Consider the following 15,554-nt stretch of genomic DNA (forward strand, 5'->3'; position numbering starts at 1 on the left):
CAATTTACTTTACACTTTTATAATTGTAAATTATTTTACCCTAATTAATCATAGGGCAAATTTGGCTCTTATTCCTTACAGAAGTAGTAACTGATTTAACACAAACCAGTGTCATGGCTTGTTAAAATTATCTATGTACATAACACACTTTAGGGACAGGGTCAATAATTTACCTTGATTTTCCAAATCACAGTGTCCAGTACAGAGTGACTAAGGATAGGGAAAGGGACTGAAGGCTACAACGGAAGACCGAGGAGAAAGAAAAAGGGGTTATGTTGGGGTGCAGATCATTCAGGATTTTGTAGACCACAATAAAGACATTGGATTTTATTCTAATTATAATACTAAGCCATTGGAAGATTTTGAGCAGAGGATTGGCGTGGTCTGATTTATATTTTACAACAGGGATCACTCTGGTTGCTGTATGAATAATTACAGGATAGTGTGGGAGTTGGGTATATACCAGAGTATAACAAGAGAAGTGTGTGCACATATTCACTGAAAGACAGATACGAAAATGTTTATAGCAACTTTATTCATAATAATCACAAACTGGAAACAATCAAAATTTTCATCAACAGTAGAATGGATTTATAAATTGCAGTACAGTCCTACAATGGAATACTGCACAGAAGTAAAAAATGCTGCTGCTACATGCAACATGGATGAGTCACACAGTATTGAACAAAAGACACAAGAGCACATATAATTATTACATTTACATGAAGCTTTGAAAAGACAAAAGCAAACTATGGTGATAAAGGTCAGAATAGAGTTTCTGTGTGCAAGAGGGACATGAGGGCATCTGCTGGGGTGCTAGAAATGTTTGGTGTCTTGATCTGGGTGATGGGTTCAAGGGTGTATATAAAAATCCACTGAAGCATACATTTAATATTTACACTTTAGTGAATATACCTCAATAAAAAAATATTTTTAAAGAAATTATATAAATGGAGAGATATAACCATGTGTTAATCTAGTGCTGTCTTCCAAATATTTCTGGTTTTCTTCTGAGGCACATGGAAGGATTACACTCTTCCTTGAACTTTGGTGTGACCATGGGATTTGTTTTGGTCAGTGAAAGTGCTTTAAGAGCCTATAAGGGATTTGCTGTATTGTTTTCATTTCCCAAAATGAGCAGCCACATCCTACATGCTATCTGCTTGGTTAACCTGAGTCCCAGAATGAGGACAACTTAGAGCAGGGATCAGTGAGCATTTTCTGTGGGGTCACATAGTAAATATTTTAGACTCTGTGAGGCATGCATTCTTTGTCACAGCTATTTCAATTCTGCGATCATAGAACAAAAGCAGCCATAGCCATAAATAAGTGGGAAAGGCTGTCTTCCAATACAACTTTATTTACAGACACAGGCAACAGGATGGAAATTGCCTGTGGACTGCAGTTTGGTGACCCTTGACCTCGAGCAAAGTCCCTAGCCAAGTTGCAAGAGAAAAGTTATTGAGATTTTGTGATTGTTATTCTATGACAACTTTGTCCATCTTGATACAGAAATTGGCACCATTTAAATAAAAAACTTAAACATACCACACATTGGCTTAGTTGGTAGGCATTCAGGAAACTGTTACCAGAGGATGGAAGAAATAACTTATGGGGCAAAAATCATGTTATGGAGTGTGAAACTGTCTCCTGGGAAAGCCTGGAAGGCACAGAATCTATCCTTTACTAACGGGGCAGGAAGGAAAACAAAATGTTTTATGGTTGCTGTTGGCTGCATTTGACAAAATGTATAGAAGAGAGATGACCTCAGAATTCATCAATTTGCAAGCAGAAATGAAAGGGCGTAGAGTTCACAAATTTGAGTACTTACTAGATAGGATGAGGCCACTTCTCAATTATGAAAAGATTAAAGAGAAATTCTTTAATTCAAAGAATTAAAGAAACCCACTAAAATTCAGTTTTGCAGCAAAGATCACTGGATGACTATCACACCTGTTAAGATTTCTGGATGAGCTAATGTGCCTCAGACTCAAAGTCCAACTAAGTGTAACACTGGTTAATCCCTTAAATTGGACAAAATGACTCAAGGAGAAAAAAGACTATGGGTATAGTTCTTCCACAACATCCCAAAAGCCCCAGTTACCCAGATATTAAGTTCAGAGGCACGTGAACAAGAAAGCAAAGAAATACAGCAAATCTAAGACATACACTTTGACTACATGTTACTTTTGCGTCATCATCCTTGGAGAATTGATGAGGACATTCTATAGGCAAGAAAGCAAGAGAACTGGGTATCTAGGGACACCAGGAAGATAGTCATTCCTCTAATACTTTATCAAATTTACTTACTTTTAAATCCCAGAAGAGCCAGAAATCATCTGTAAAGGAAAGTAGCAAGTAAATAGTATGCCATTTTCTTCTAGGATTGATACTTTACAAAAGGAAAATGAATATTTTAAACAGCATTATCTTTTTCTAATGCTGAGTGTAACTTTTTAATTACTGAAGTATTTATTGTTTTCGTTCACTAAATAGCTGTCCAACCTTTTTCATCTACATTCCTTTGGAACTCTACCTTTGAAAATTAGAGAAAAAGAAAAAGAAACGAAACTAAGACTTCTTAACATTCCATAGATTTATGTAAGTATACCTGGGTTTGAATCCTGGCTTTACTACTTACATTTACTAGGGCAAATTGCAATCTAAGATTGTTTCCTCAACAACACTCACATAATAAATAATTGAGCCACATGCCAAGCACTGAGCTAAATTCTGGGAATACAATTCTCTAGTCACAAAGAACTTAGTTTCATTTCCTAATTCGTAATATGTGAATGATAATGACCCAACAAACAAACTAAGGCAGGAAGACCTCAGTGAAGGTCAAATGAGACTGTGAAAGGGCTTCAAAGATCAGAAAACACTACGCACATATTTATTCATCCAAGCATTTATTGGAATGCCAGACATTGTGCTAAGCACTACAGACAGAACAGCTAGCAAGGCACGGTCCCTGCCCTCGGAAAGCTTACAGTCTAACAGTGATCAATAAAGACGTAGCAACAAAATGTGCCAAGTGTGAGGCTGGGAAAAGAAAAGGGTATTTAGAGAGAGTGCGCAGTGGGAGCACCTGGTCTAGAGGGCATCAGTGAAGGCTTCCTAGAGGTGGTATTTAAACTGAGACCTCAAAGATGAACAGAAATTGTATCTTACCCTATGCAGTGGTGAAAGCAGTGGAGAGATATGACCAGGTATGTCTTTTGGAACAATCTGGCTACAGCGTTAAAAAGGATCAAAACCAGAGAAAAAGAGACTAACATGGATGCTGTTGCTATAATTTAGGTAGGCTGATGGCCTGAATTAGCATGGTAGCACTAGAGAAGTGAGAAAAACCTTAGACAGTAGACTTAACACAAAGGTTTTTGTGAGCAGATGTGATGAAGAGTCATGGATAGATCAGTTTTTGGCTTGGGCTAGGGCAACTGGTAGCAGTAGTGCCATCCACTGAAAGAGGGAACAGAAGAGGGAACAGGTTGGGGGCAAGATCAATGGCATGCTGTGGTGTCCATGAGACAGCAGAGTGATTTGAGTTAGCAATTAGATAGATATGTGAATTAGGAAAGGCCTAGAAAGCAGATATGAATTTGGGGGTCATTTGCATATAGATGGTAACTGACCACGGACAGAGATGAGAGCAGCTAAGATGATGGAGAAAGTAGCTCTGAAGCAAAATTTTAAAATCACAAGAACACAAACATGTAAGGGAAAGAAGTGCTTACGAAGCTGACTGAGAAAGCATACCTGCAGATAGTAGCTACCCCTGAAGCCAACATATACAAGTACTTCAAGGAAAAGTAGTCAGTGGTGTCAAAGAGGGTAAGAATGCTGACAAGGATCTAGCTGGGTAGAGTAGTTTGAGCGGCACTGACAGACTGGGAATACAGACAAAGCTTTTCAGAAAACTAGTAGGAGTGGGAGATATAGGGACAAAAGTTTTTTTTTTTTTTTAATAATACTTATTTTAACTATATTCACTGATACAACAGGACCAGTAACAACTATTTTGTAAAAACAAAACAAAATTTAAAAGACTGCCATGCAGTTACAGAATTACTTAATACAGAAAACAATAATATACACACATTTTTTTTTTTTTACAAACAAGACTAGTTTATAGCAAATTCTCTATTATTTAGGGTCAATTTTAAATCCTTAGCTTGTATCTCCACCCCAACTCAGTGACTACATGATGCAAACTAGTTTTATTACCTTAGGCAAAATATATAGTGGAACTTCACAAAATGTACAAGACTTCAATATTTTAGGAACTAGAGTAGGAAAGCAGAAGTAGGTCCTCCAAACACTTTCAGTAAAGCAAATGCAATTAAAGAGAATGCTCCAAACTACTGGCAAATTACCGGTAGATTGGGGTGTGGGTGGGGGTGTGGGTGGAGGGGATTGGTTGGTTTTTCACTGTTTTCCCAGATATTTAAGCTTACTGCCTGTTAACCAAAAATATCAACTTGACCATTCTCCATTACTAGCTTGTTAAATAATTGCTTTTCTGCTCTAATTACGTTTAACAGAATAGAGCCCTTTAGTCTGATTCAATATAAAACTGACTTATAAATGCTACTCTGAGCTACCAGAATCTATCACAGCCTTTACCTCACCTTATCAGCCAAACCTGGAATGCTGGAATTAGTTTCCCCTACAAGTAGTGTCAGCTTGCCTGACCTGCCTTTCTCATCCTGCTTCTACTGGTAATTTGCACTGTCCCTCAAATTAAAATAATCTACAACGGGGAATCTACTGGCACTTTGGGAAGCGTAATTCTCCATTGTGCCTGGCTGTCCTTTGTATTGCAGGGGTGCTGGGTGGGGTGGGGTGGGGGGGTCCTTCATGCTTAAATGCCAGCAAAATCCCCCCAGATCAGCCTGACGACAAAAAAAAAAAAAAAAAACAAAAAAAAACAAAAAACCCTGTTTTCCAACAACCTCCGGAAACAGGACTTATTGCTTCTGGTTGAGAACCACTGACACAATCTTGGTTCCTGAGCTCTATGACATCTATTTTGATTACTCAGGCAATTCCTTCTAAATTGTTGGTTGCATCCTGGTTCCATGAATTTGTTGGATTAGTGACCACAGAATAGCGTGTTACAATAGTGAAGACAGGACTTTAGCACAAGTTTGCAAATTGTACTTGAAAGGACCTCTAAGTTGGGTCCTGCTTTTAACTCATTTTTTATATTTAGCTTACCGTAAGATTTATTTCCTTTTTATGGTTAACAGAAGTTTGAAAATTACTGTTTTAGCATAAAGCAGATGTCTCACTAGAAATATGGATTTGCTACAACCTGTTAATAAAAATGCTTGAGAGTCAAATATTTCTACTTGTGCACTATCTTAAATACAAAATGTGTGGGGCAGTTTTAAGTTCTATAATAAATCCACTTCCAGCAGCTAACACAATCTGACGTCATATCACTTTAAAATAAAGAGTTCCCTTTAAACAGGATTTCTTTATAAAGCAGTAACACCCATGCATAAAGCTAAAATATCTCACACCTCCTGATCCTGGAGAGCAATAATCTTAATAATCTTATTGTCATCCTTTTTTGATAGGGCCAAACTTGTCTGGAGTAGAATAAAGAATTACTACTAATGGGCAACCATTAAGATTCTATACTTACCGTAGTCCTTTAATAGGCAAGCTGATAAAACAGCACCCAAGTGTGAAAAATTCAGGGGAGACCCCCAATAACTGGATAGTCTGATTTCCAAAATGCAGGAAGCCTCCTAAACCAGCAATTTAAAAATAATTCTTACTCCTCTAAACTAAAATTTTGTATGATTTTCTTCTACTGGTAATATTATCGATAGGGCAGGAGGGGGCGGGGGTGAGAGAAATCTGTATTTACTTCAGACTCAGAAAAATGTTTAAAAAAATAGTCTCAAACATTTTGATAATTAGACAAAATACCTCCACTGTATGTACGTTCTTCCTTTTCAGAAACTTCTGAACTTGCTATGTGAGTTTCTGCAAACTGGCTCAAACATACATTTAAGGAGTTGATTACTTCAGACCATATGCATCAGAATTTTAACACTTTGTTAAAATAAGAGCTAAAATTTCTTCAAAACATACTTCTAACTCAACTCACATCAATAATGAACTTCTTTAAAAACAATTATATCATAAAAGCAAAAGACAATGACTTTGTCATTAAATTTTTAAAAAAGGTGTTTGCATGTCTCAGTCCCATGCTGCCTCTTGAGATGGAAAAAAAAAAAAAAAACATGTCAGAAGAATCTGAATCGTGATCAAGTTGGATGAATAAACTTGGTGCCTTGCCACAATCCAAATTAGTTAACTTGAAAACCAGACAAATGTTTGCTCTTAGAATAAGATTCTCTTTGAGTGTCTCAGTGTTGTACTACCAAGGCTTATGGATTGGATTCATTTCTTCCTCTCACAAGGTCATCCCAATGCGGCTCTATTTCAGTTGTGGCAATCCTAAACAGGGCGTGGAGATGCTCGTCTGTCAATGGCTGGCTCAAAGTGTGTTGGTTTCGAGTCAGATAGGAAAAAGCCTTTTCGCAGATTTCATTACTATCAAACAAGGATGCCACCTTACAGGCAACCCCTTTGATGATAGGGTAAGATTCAGCAGACAATCCAGCATAGAACTGCCCCAAGTCTTTGACTCTGTATTCATTCCAAAGGTTAGTATTCGCCTGAAGTTTTGTTAGCTCCACCCTTACTGAAATAGGTGCATATTCAGGTTTAAAGTTAAAAGGATTTGCAAACAGTTCTAAGTCCTTTTTAATGAATCTGAGGTCCTTGAAATGTCTCTCAAATTCTTTCTGTAGACGACAGATCACCACTTGATACCTATCAGGATCAAATATTTTTTGATCTTCTTTAAGATGCTGTTTAAGCTCATCAACAACTTCTCTGAAGGCTGCAAAGTGTGTTAGATTTTTTTCCTCAATATGTCTCTGCAGTAAATTCAGCTTCACTTCAAAGGTACAGATATGGTCAAAGGCAGCAGCAGCAAAGACCTTACTGACTCTCAGTAGCTCACTGAGCTCTCGAAGGTGGTCCATAATATCCACCAAGAAGCCGAAGTCACAAAGCCACTGCTTGTCTGTGAAATGGACTGTCGTTGCCCCTATTGACACCAAGAATGCTTCTATCTCTTTCCGCAGGGAAAATATTAGTTTTAGAGTTTTCCCCCTTCTAAGCCAATTGTTCAGGCATCGTCCATTAACCCTTTCGCCATGCTCCGATTCAGATTCAGTCAGTAAAGCCTGAAATTCGGGGCGCCTAACCCCTCTGGTCTTAATCAAAACTATCCATTCTGAGATAGTATTTATGATCTGATTTACGTCTACATCGTAGGAGCTCAGCAGTTCCAAGTGCAGGAATCCTGAATAATGGATAACATTCCAACAGTTGGGGCTTACAGCCTTCTCCCTCATGTACGACACCAGTCCCGAGTTCTCACCGATCATCCTCAGAGTGTGGGTCGTGGTCAGTCCAACCATTCGCTGCAAGCTAAGCCCTGCCGTCTGCAGGGCCTCAAGGATGGCCGCCATGAGGGCACCAACGCTGAAGTGGCGAGTCAGGTTGATGATGGTCAGAAGCTCCTCTTGCACCTCCAAGTCCTGGCCCACGCCGCGGACAAAGACCAGCAGGTAGTTCTCGTAGGCCACAAAGGCCTGGTCGTCCAAGGCAAGGGAATAGGCCTTGAAGTCCTTGGCTCTGTCGAAGAGCTGGCTGCGTAGGTTCTTGTTAATGTTCAGGACCCTCTGCCGCGTGACCTCCGGAGATAAGTCCACACCGTCCAGAACGCCTACGTGATCGGGCAGGACATCCCTCAGCATCACTTCCATGCACTGGTACACGAAGTCCCCTTCGCCCCAGCCGCGACCCTTCAAGGCCAGGAGGCGGGCGAGCCCGAGGCCCGCGCGGGCAGCCCTCTCCTCGGGGGTGAGCGGGGCGACCACCGGCAAGTCGCCCTGCCGCAGACGCTCCACCAGCGCCGCGCGCTCGCCCTCCGCCACATACCGCTCGTAGTAGTCGTGCTCGGCCTCGTAGTGGCGCCGGACGTCGCGTTCGCGGGTGGCCACGACCAGGCGGCGGCAGACCAGGCACAGGGCCCCCTCCCCCTCCGGGGGCTCCACCACCAAGTAGCGCTGGGTCCACTCGGTTCGGAAAACGCGAGATTCGTCGACTTCCATCTTGCTCCTCTTGGGCGTCATCCACATCTTACTGCAGGCCACAAGAATAGGGCCGACCTCCGAGAGGCCGCAAGGAGAGGGGGGGGGGAGCGGGAGCGGGAGCAGGCGCCTCCTCCGCTCTGCGCCAAATCACCCCAGCAGGGGGACACCAACCTCCGTCGGCGGCCCCCGCCTTCCTATTGGCTGCAGATTTCGTAGGCCTTAGCCCAGGAGCGAGCCAATGGGGAGAGCGGACAGAGCGCAGGCGCATACGCTAGAAGCCGGCGGCCTGAAGCCGTGCGCTTAGGACGGGACCGAGACACCCAGCCACCCGCGGACTTAGGACACTTGACTGGCAGGCGGCTGCCCAATCAAGAGCTCCCGTGCTCCGCAGCGACTGCCGGGGGGAGGTGGGACAAGACCGCGTAAACAAAGTTGGTGGAAAGACGTGAGCACGAAACCCTGAGGTGATTGGTTGAAGTCACTTCCGGTGAGCGTCTCGACGGGACTTAGGCTCCTCTGGCGCCAAAATGTCGCTCGTAGCGGGGGTTATTCGGCGGTTGGACGAGACAGTGGTGAACCGCATCGCGGCAGGGGAAGTTATCCAGCGGCCGGCTAATGCCATCAAGGAGATGATTGAGAACTGGTACGGAGGGAGTGGAGCCGGGCCTCCTGATCAGCTACGACTTAACAGGCCCCTCTTCAGGATGGAGTGCGGACACGCCTCCCTGCCCCGGGCGGAGGCGCATACGGGCATGCGCAATGCGCCAGTTGCCGCGGGATCCTGCCTCCTTGCTTCCCGCGTCACGCGAGTTCCTGGGCGCTCTCGCGAGAGCGCTGTGGGGTCCGCCAGTGGGGGCCGCCTAGTACTGTTGTAATGGCGCCGTCAGTTACCGGAGCTGCCTTTAAACTTGTATGTGCGGAAGGGGCGAAATTTTAAATGCATACACATTTTCGGGGGGGGGGGGGAGGATCTCTTCATGCTTCGGAGGGTACCGTGTTATGCGTATTAACGTTCCTTGTTTATTCCAAAAATAATCCGTTCAATTCGTTTTCTTTTTATTCCAAGTAAATTGTCGAGGATTTAGGACAGGCCAACGGACTTTGGGTTTAATTTGTGATTTTCCCTATTGCCAAATTAGTGACCCAACTTAGTGTTTTCCTCCCTTTCCTTTCTTAGTGTTTTTGGGGGGTTGGGGGGCACATCGAAGATTCCTGATTTTAGGGAGTTTCCCGTGGATTCTTAAGTCTGGCCGTGTCCCTGGAAGGAAGAGGTTAAAAACCTGGAGAGAAAGGCGGGTGTCAACCATAAACTTCAAAAAAGACGTGCTCATGATGTACCTAAGCGTCACCTTCGTGCTGAAATCAGTTGATGCTAATAAAACAAATAACGGTGAAAGAACAAAATGACCCACGAAGGCTGGTGGGTGTGTGGGGAGATCTGTTGTGAAAACATAACCCAGCGCTCGGGGAACGGGACTGAAGGGACGGGGCGGCAAGGGCCTCTGAGGGAAGGGAACCGGGAGGCGCGCCGGGGCGGGAGCGGCCGGCGCCGGTCCCTTGCTCTCCGGTAGAGGCGGCGGGTTGTTCCATCCACGCCGGAGCTCCCCGACGCGGCGATTCGCTGCCGCTCCACGCACAACCGGACCAGCCTATGGTTCTGTGTGGGGTCCAGTTATGCTCGTTTTAATATGCAAATCAAGACTTCATTTCATGGGCTTCTGAGGAAGGTCTTTGAGTAACTTACTGTCTTTTTTTTTTTTTTAAGATTTTATTTATTTATGAGAGACAGAAGCGGAAGGAATAGCAGGCTCCCTGCGGGGAGCCCAATGGGGACTAGATCTCGGGCTCCCCGGGCCCCTCCCCCAGACCTGAGCCTAAGGCAGATGCTCAACCACTGAGCCACCCAGCTGCCCCTTACTGCCTTATTTTAGAAGAAAGGCTTTTCTGCTTGAGGAGCAGATTACTTTTCTTTCTCTTGCAGCCACAGACTGAATTTGTTTTCGGTAGTCTGTGCTCTCTGTGATTGTTGGCTACTCTTTGAAAGTACGAAAGATTTATTGGCTTCTCAACTTTCTGCATTGCCATTTTTCTCTCTGTCCCCCACAAAATGAATTTTCTTAAAAGGGAATAAATAGAAAAATACAAATGGTTTTTTGAAATGGCATCTTATTAGGGTCACTTGGGAACCTGAGGCTGAATAAAATTGAAGTAATAAATGACAAAATTAATTGAGAAGAAGGTAAGAAGTAGGCACATGGTAAAATGATCCTACTTTTAACTTCACTTACTTTCCCAGAGGAACAGAAATGATGTTGAATGTCTTATTGGAAATGCCTCCTCATGCCTCTCTCTCTTCCCCCTCTCTCACACAGCATGTAAACTCATTACAGTGTAGTCACAGAGTCTGGGAAAAATGGAGGAAAAACACATTAATCAGTCTTCTATTTATTGGGAATTTGTTCTTACAGTTTGGCTCATATTAAAATACGTACGTTAGAATAGTTGGAGAATAATTTTTTTTCTCTGTTTGATTTGCCAGTTTAGATGCAAAATCCACCAGTATCCAAGTGGTTGTTAAAGAGGGAGGCCTCAAGTTGATTCAGATCCAAGACAATGGCACTGGGATTAGGGTAAGTGAAACCTCAGAGGAGCAGGCTGTTTGTGTGCTCTGTGGGATACATCTACAGGAAGTGACTGAGAGCCCTTCTCTGTTCTGTTTCTGGGAAACTGGGCTTCTGTGGATGGGATTTTTTTCTAACTGAAATATTCAATTCTAGTGATAAATATATATTGAGTACCAAGTCAAAGCTGGCCCTTATTCAGGAAAGTAAGGCCAAGGATAGAGTCATGAGGCTGCTTAAAGGATGAATGTTCTGGGCAGAGAGAACATGCAAAGACCACGAAATGGAAGTACACTTGACTTGTTTAAGGACCAGCAAGGAGGCCAGAGTGAGGCCTCTAACAGGGTGAAGAAATGGAGAAATAGTAGGAGATGAGTAAGCTGGTCATAATGGACCCCATGGGCCCTTGTAGAATCTTTAACTTTTAGTCTAAATAAGGTGGGATACTGTGAGAGGGTTTTGAGCAAAGAGGTGACATGGCTTGGTGAGTTTTATAAGAACCCTTTGTTTAGAATGTAGAAGATAGTCTATAGCAGGACAGGACAAAGGCAGTGAGAAAAAGACTCTTGGAGGATCCAAGAGAGGGGTGACTGTGCCTTGGACCAATTTGGTTGCAGTAGAGAGGCAAGAAGCATTGAGATCCTGCATTGATTATGAAGACAAAGCTCTCAGAATATGCTGATGCATGGTGTAGGAGAAAGAGGAGTCGAGAATGATTTCAAGGTTTTGGCCTGTGCAAATGGAAAAAAAGAGTTGCCATTTACTGATGAGAAAGCCTATGGAAGAAACACATTTGAGGCAGATCAGAAATTCATTTGGGTGCATGTTAAACTTGAGATGGCTCTTAGTTGAGTAACTGTGTGAGTCTGGAGGGCAGGGTAGAGGTTTGGGCTGTAGATAAAAATTTAGTGTGTTGCATTTTAATGGCATTAAAAACCATGAGACTCCAGTGGAAAGGTGCTGAACATTACAAGTCATTAGGGAAATACGAGTAAAAGTAGCTAGCTATGACATACTATTTGACACCTGTTAGCATGGCAATTATAAAAACAATATAATAACAAGTATTATAAAGGATATAGAGAAATTAGAACTTTTGTGCATTTGTTAGTGGGAATGTAAAATAGTGTAGCCACTATGGAAAATAGCCTGCTGATCCCTGAAAAAAATTAAAAAGATTTACCATGTGATTCAGTAGATCTGGTAAGTATAAAGTCCAAAGAATTAAAAGCAAGGTCTTGAAGAGGTTTGTACACCCCAGTTCATAGCAGCATATTCACAATAGCCAAAAGCTGGAAGCAACCCAGGTTTACATAGATGAGGGGATTTAAAAATGTGATATATATATATTGAAATATTATTCAGCCTTACAGAGAATTCAAACTCAGGCACATGCTGCAACATGCATGAACCCTGAAGATATTATGTGAAGTGAAATAAGCCAGTCACAAAAGGACAAATACTATATGATTTGTCTTCTAGGAGGTTCCTAGAGTAGTCCCATTCATAGAAGGTAGAATGGTGGTTGCAAGGGGGCTTGGCAAGGGGAAGATGGAGAGTTATCGTTTAACAGGGACAGAGTTTCAGTTTGGGAGGATGGAAGGGTTCTAGAGGTGGATGATGGTGATGATTGGACTATAGTGCAAATACACTTAAGGCCACAGAACTGTACACTTAAAAGTGGTTAGGGCAGCCCGGGTGGCTCAGCGGTTTAGTGCCGCCTTCAGCCCAGGGCCTGATCCTGGAGACTTGGGATCAAGTCCCACATCGGGCTCCCTGCATGGAGCCTGCTTCTCCCTCTGCCTGTGTCTCTGTCTCTGTGTCTCTCATGAATAAATAAATAAAATCTTAAAAAATGGTTACAATGGTGAAGTTTTTTAATGTATATTTTACTGTAATTAAATGCTTTTGTAGCTTTTTAATAAAAAGGTTTCTAATAATAATGATTTATATATAAAATATATAAATTTTATATTTATATATAAAATCCATGTGGCTGGGAAAACTCATCAAGAGAGTGGGTGTAGACAGCAAAGAGGTCCAAGGCTGGAGTCCTGGGTTACTCCAAAGTCAAAGATGAGATGAAACCAGCAAATGCAAATGAGAGATGTGACTAGTGAGAGAGAAGGGACATCAGGACAGTGTGTGGCATTCTGGATGCCAAGTGAGGAAGTTACTACTGATAACTTTTTTTAAGAGGGATTTCTTCTTGGATTCAGTCAAGAAAAGGAGAATTCAAGATTTGGAAAAATGAATACCATAATTGTTTACTTATTTTTTGGTATCTTCTAGAAAGAAGATCTGGATATTGTGTGTGAGAGGTTCACTACAAGTAAACTGCAGTCCTTTGAGGATTTAGCTAGTATTTCTACCTATGGCTTTCGAGGTGAGGTAAGCTGAAGATTAAAGAAATGTGTAGAATATCCTCCTGTGATGACATTTCTGCCATTGGTCAACATATGTTTCTAAACAGAGGTAAATAAGATATGATGCTTTTTACATGTTAAATATATGCAAATTGAACAAACTTAATTACATTTTATTTTCCAAAACCAAGGATTGTTCATAAGTACTTTAACATACTGAAAACTATCTTATCTACAGATACAGCTCCCCTTCCCTCCTTCCAAGATGTTAGGTGTATTTTAATAGAGAATGCAGCACCATCTACAACGGGTTTTTTTGTTTTTTGTTTTTTTGTCAAATTATCAAATGTGAATCTGATTAGTACTTCCTGAATGCCAGTACTGGGAAAATATAGGAAGCAAGGGAGCATGGTAAATGATACAGAAGTTAGGAAACTACATGATAAAAGTCTTGTTTGTTTCCTTCAACAAATAAACTACAATGAAGAAAAGCGGAGGAGCAAGCAAAAACCTGTAGATTAAAAGAGGCTTGGAGCACCTGAGTGGCTCAGTTGGTTAAGCCTCAGACTCTTGATTTCAGCTCAGGTTATGATCTCAGGTTCATGAGGTCGAGCCCCACCTTGGGCTGTACACTGGGTATAGAGTCTGCATTAGAGTCCCTCTCTTCTCCCTCTGCCCCACCCCACCCCTGTCTTGAGCCCTTTTGCTTACTCTGTAAAGAAAAAAAAAGAGGCTTAAGAAGCATATGAACCAGCTCCAATGCATACATCTTACTTGAATCCTGATTTGAGCAACTGTAAAAAGAAAAATTTTGAGACAGATATTTGAACATATTTGTTATTTGACCGTTTTAGGAAGAAGTTGTTGGGGCACCTGGGTGGCTCAGTAGGTTAAGTGGCTATCTTCAGCTCAGGTCATGATCTAGAGCCCCAAGTTGGGCTCTGTGCTCTTTGGGTGTCCTCCTCCCTCTCTACTGCTTGTGCTGTCTCACGCTCATGCTCTCTCTCTCTCTCAAATAAATAAATAGAATATTTAAAAAGAAAAAAAAAGGAAGAAATTGTTGATTTTCTTAGAATGAAAAATGATATTTTTTGGAGGAATTCTTATCTTTTAATCATTACATTTTTAATGATGAAAATTAGCTCAGTCACATTAACTAGGGAAATCCAGCTAGGACCTGGTACTCTCTGAGCCTAAGCCATGCTCCTTATTAATGAACTGAATCTGCCACAGGCTGTGTTCACTGTCTTTTGAGTTGCTGTCACACATACCCTATCACAGTGCCTGGTTGCATTTTTATATTCTGTAATGTCCTTCTTGTGAAAGGAGGAACAGATTCCAGTGGGCTAGGAAACCAGTCTTGGTTACACGGGGGGAAATGGTCATTTTTAAAAATTTGTTTTGTCTTAATTAGATAATTTTAAATTGGGGATCCCTGGGTGGCTCAGCGGTTTAGCGCCTGCCTACGGCCCAGGGCGTGATCCTGGAGTCCCAGGATCAAGTCCCGCATTCGGTTCCCTGCATGGAGCCTGCTTCTCCCTCTGCCTGTGTCTCTGCCTCTCTCTCTCTGTCTCATGAATGAATGAATAAAATCTTTAGAAAATTAAAAAAAAAATTAAATTTATATTTCTAAACCTCTAAGTGCTTGCAGAAAACAGTTTTGTGTAATAGTGTGCAACATTATGTATTTGGAGTGCCCCCATTTCTGAAGGCAAGTTTCCAAACTCTTGGAAGGCAAATCATTGAAAATAATATTAAGCATGCCTATAATTCTGCTGCTTGAACACACTTGATGCTAACACATTTATAGTCTGGTGCATTTCTTTGCAATGACACGGATAGAGCTAGAGTGTATTATGCTAAGTGAAATAAGTCAAAGAAAGACACATACTATATGATTTCACTCATATGTGGAATTTAAGAGATAAACCAAACAGCTGACTCTTAACCATAGAAAACAAACTGATAGGTACCAGAGGGGAGGGGTTGGGGGTGATGGTGAAATAGGTGAGGAGGCTTAAGAGTACACTTACTGTGATGAGCACTGAGTAACTTACAGAATTAAATCACTGAATTACACATCTGAAATTAATGTAATAGTGTATGTTAACTATACTGGATTTATTTTTTTCTTTTTTTAAGATTTATTTATTCATTTATTTTTGAGAGATAGAGCATGTGTACACATGCACATGGGAACAGAGGAAGAAGGAGAGGGAAAGAATCCTTAAGCAGACTCTGCACAGAGCCCGATGTGGGGCTCGATCTCACAAGGTCAAGATCATGAGACCATAGACCATGACCTGAACCAATATCAAGAGTTGGATACTTAACCAACTGAGCCACCCAGAAACCCCAATTATACTGGATTTAAA

General features: G+C 41.8%; 2 protein-coding genes across 2 annotated transcripts in view; one reads left to right on the forward strand and one right to left on the reverse strand.

Moving 5' to 3' along the window:
- Window positions 1–516: 516 nt before the first annotated feature.
- On the reverse strand, window positions 517–8,361 carry EPM2AIP1 (EPM2A interacting protein 1). Its single transcript, XM_055321519.1, has 2 exons — window positions 5,657–8,361; window positions 517–2,339 (listed from the first exon to the last, which is right to left on the reverse strand). The coding sequence occupies exon 1, from the start codon at window positions 8,235–8,237 to the stop codon at window positions 6,411–6,413; it is 1,827 nt and encodes a 608-aa protein (XP_055177494.1). The 5' UTR covers window positions 8,238–8,361; the 3' UTR covers window positions 517–2,339; window positions 5,657–6,410.
- A 328-nt stretch (window positions 8,362–8,689) lies between these two features.
- MLH1 (mutL homolog 1) overlaps window positions 8,690–15,554 on the forward strand; it is a 48,506-nt gene continuing 41,641 nt past the window's right edge. The window contains exons 1-3 of the mRNA XM_055321686.1: window positions 8,690–8,835; window positions 10,732–10,822; window positions 13,106–13,204. Of these exons, the coding sequence (XP_055177661.1) occupies window positions 8,720–8,835; window positions 10,732–10,822; window positions 13,106–13,204 (306 nt within the window). The 5' untranslated portion in view covers window positions 8,690–8,719. The remainder of the gene's footprint in view (window positions 8,836–10,731; window positions 10,823–13,105; window positions 13,205–15,554) is intronic.

Source organism: Nyctereutes procyonoides, unplaced genomic scaffold, assembly GCF_905146905.1.
Source record: "Nyctereutes procyonoides isolate TBG_1078 unplaced genomic scaffold, NYPRO_anot_genome, whole genome shotgun sequence".
Taxonomy (NCBI): Eukaryota; Metazoa; Chordata; class Mammalia; order Carnivora; family Canidae; genus Nyctereutes; species Nyctereutes procyonoides.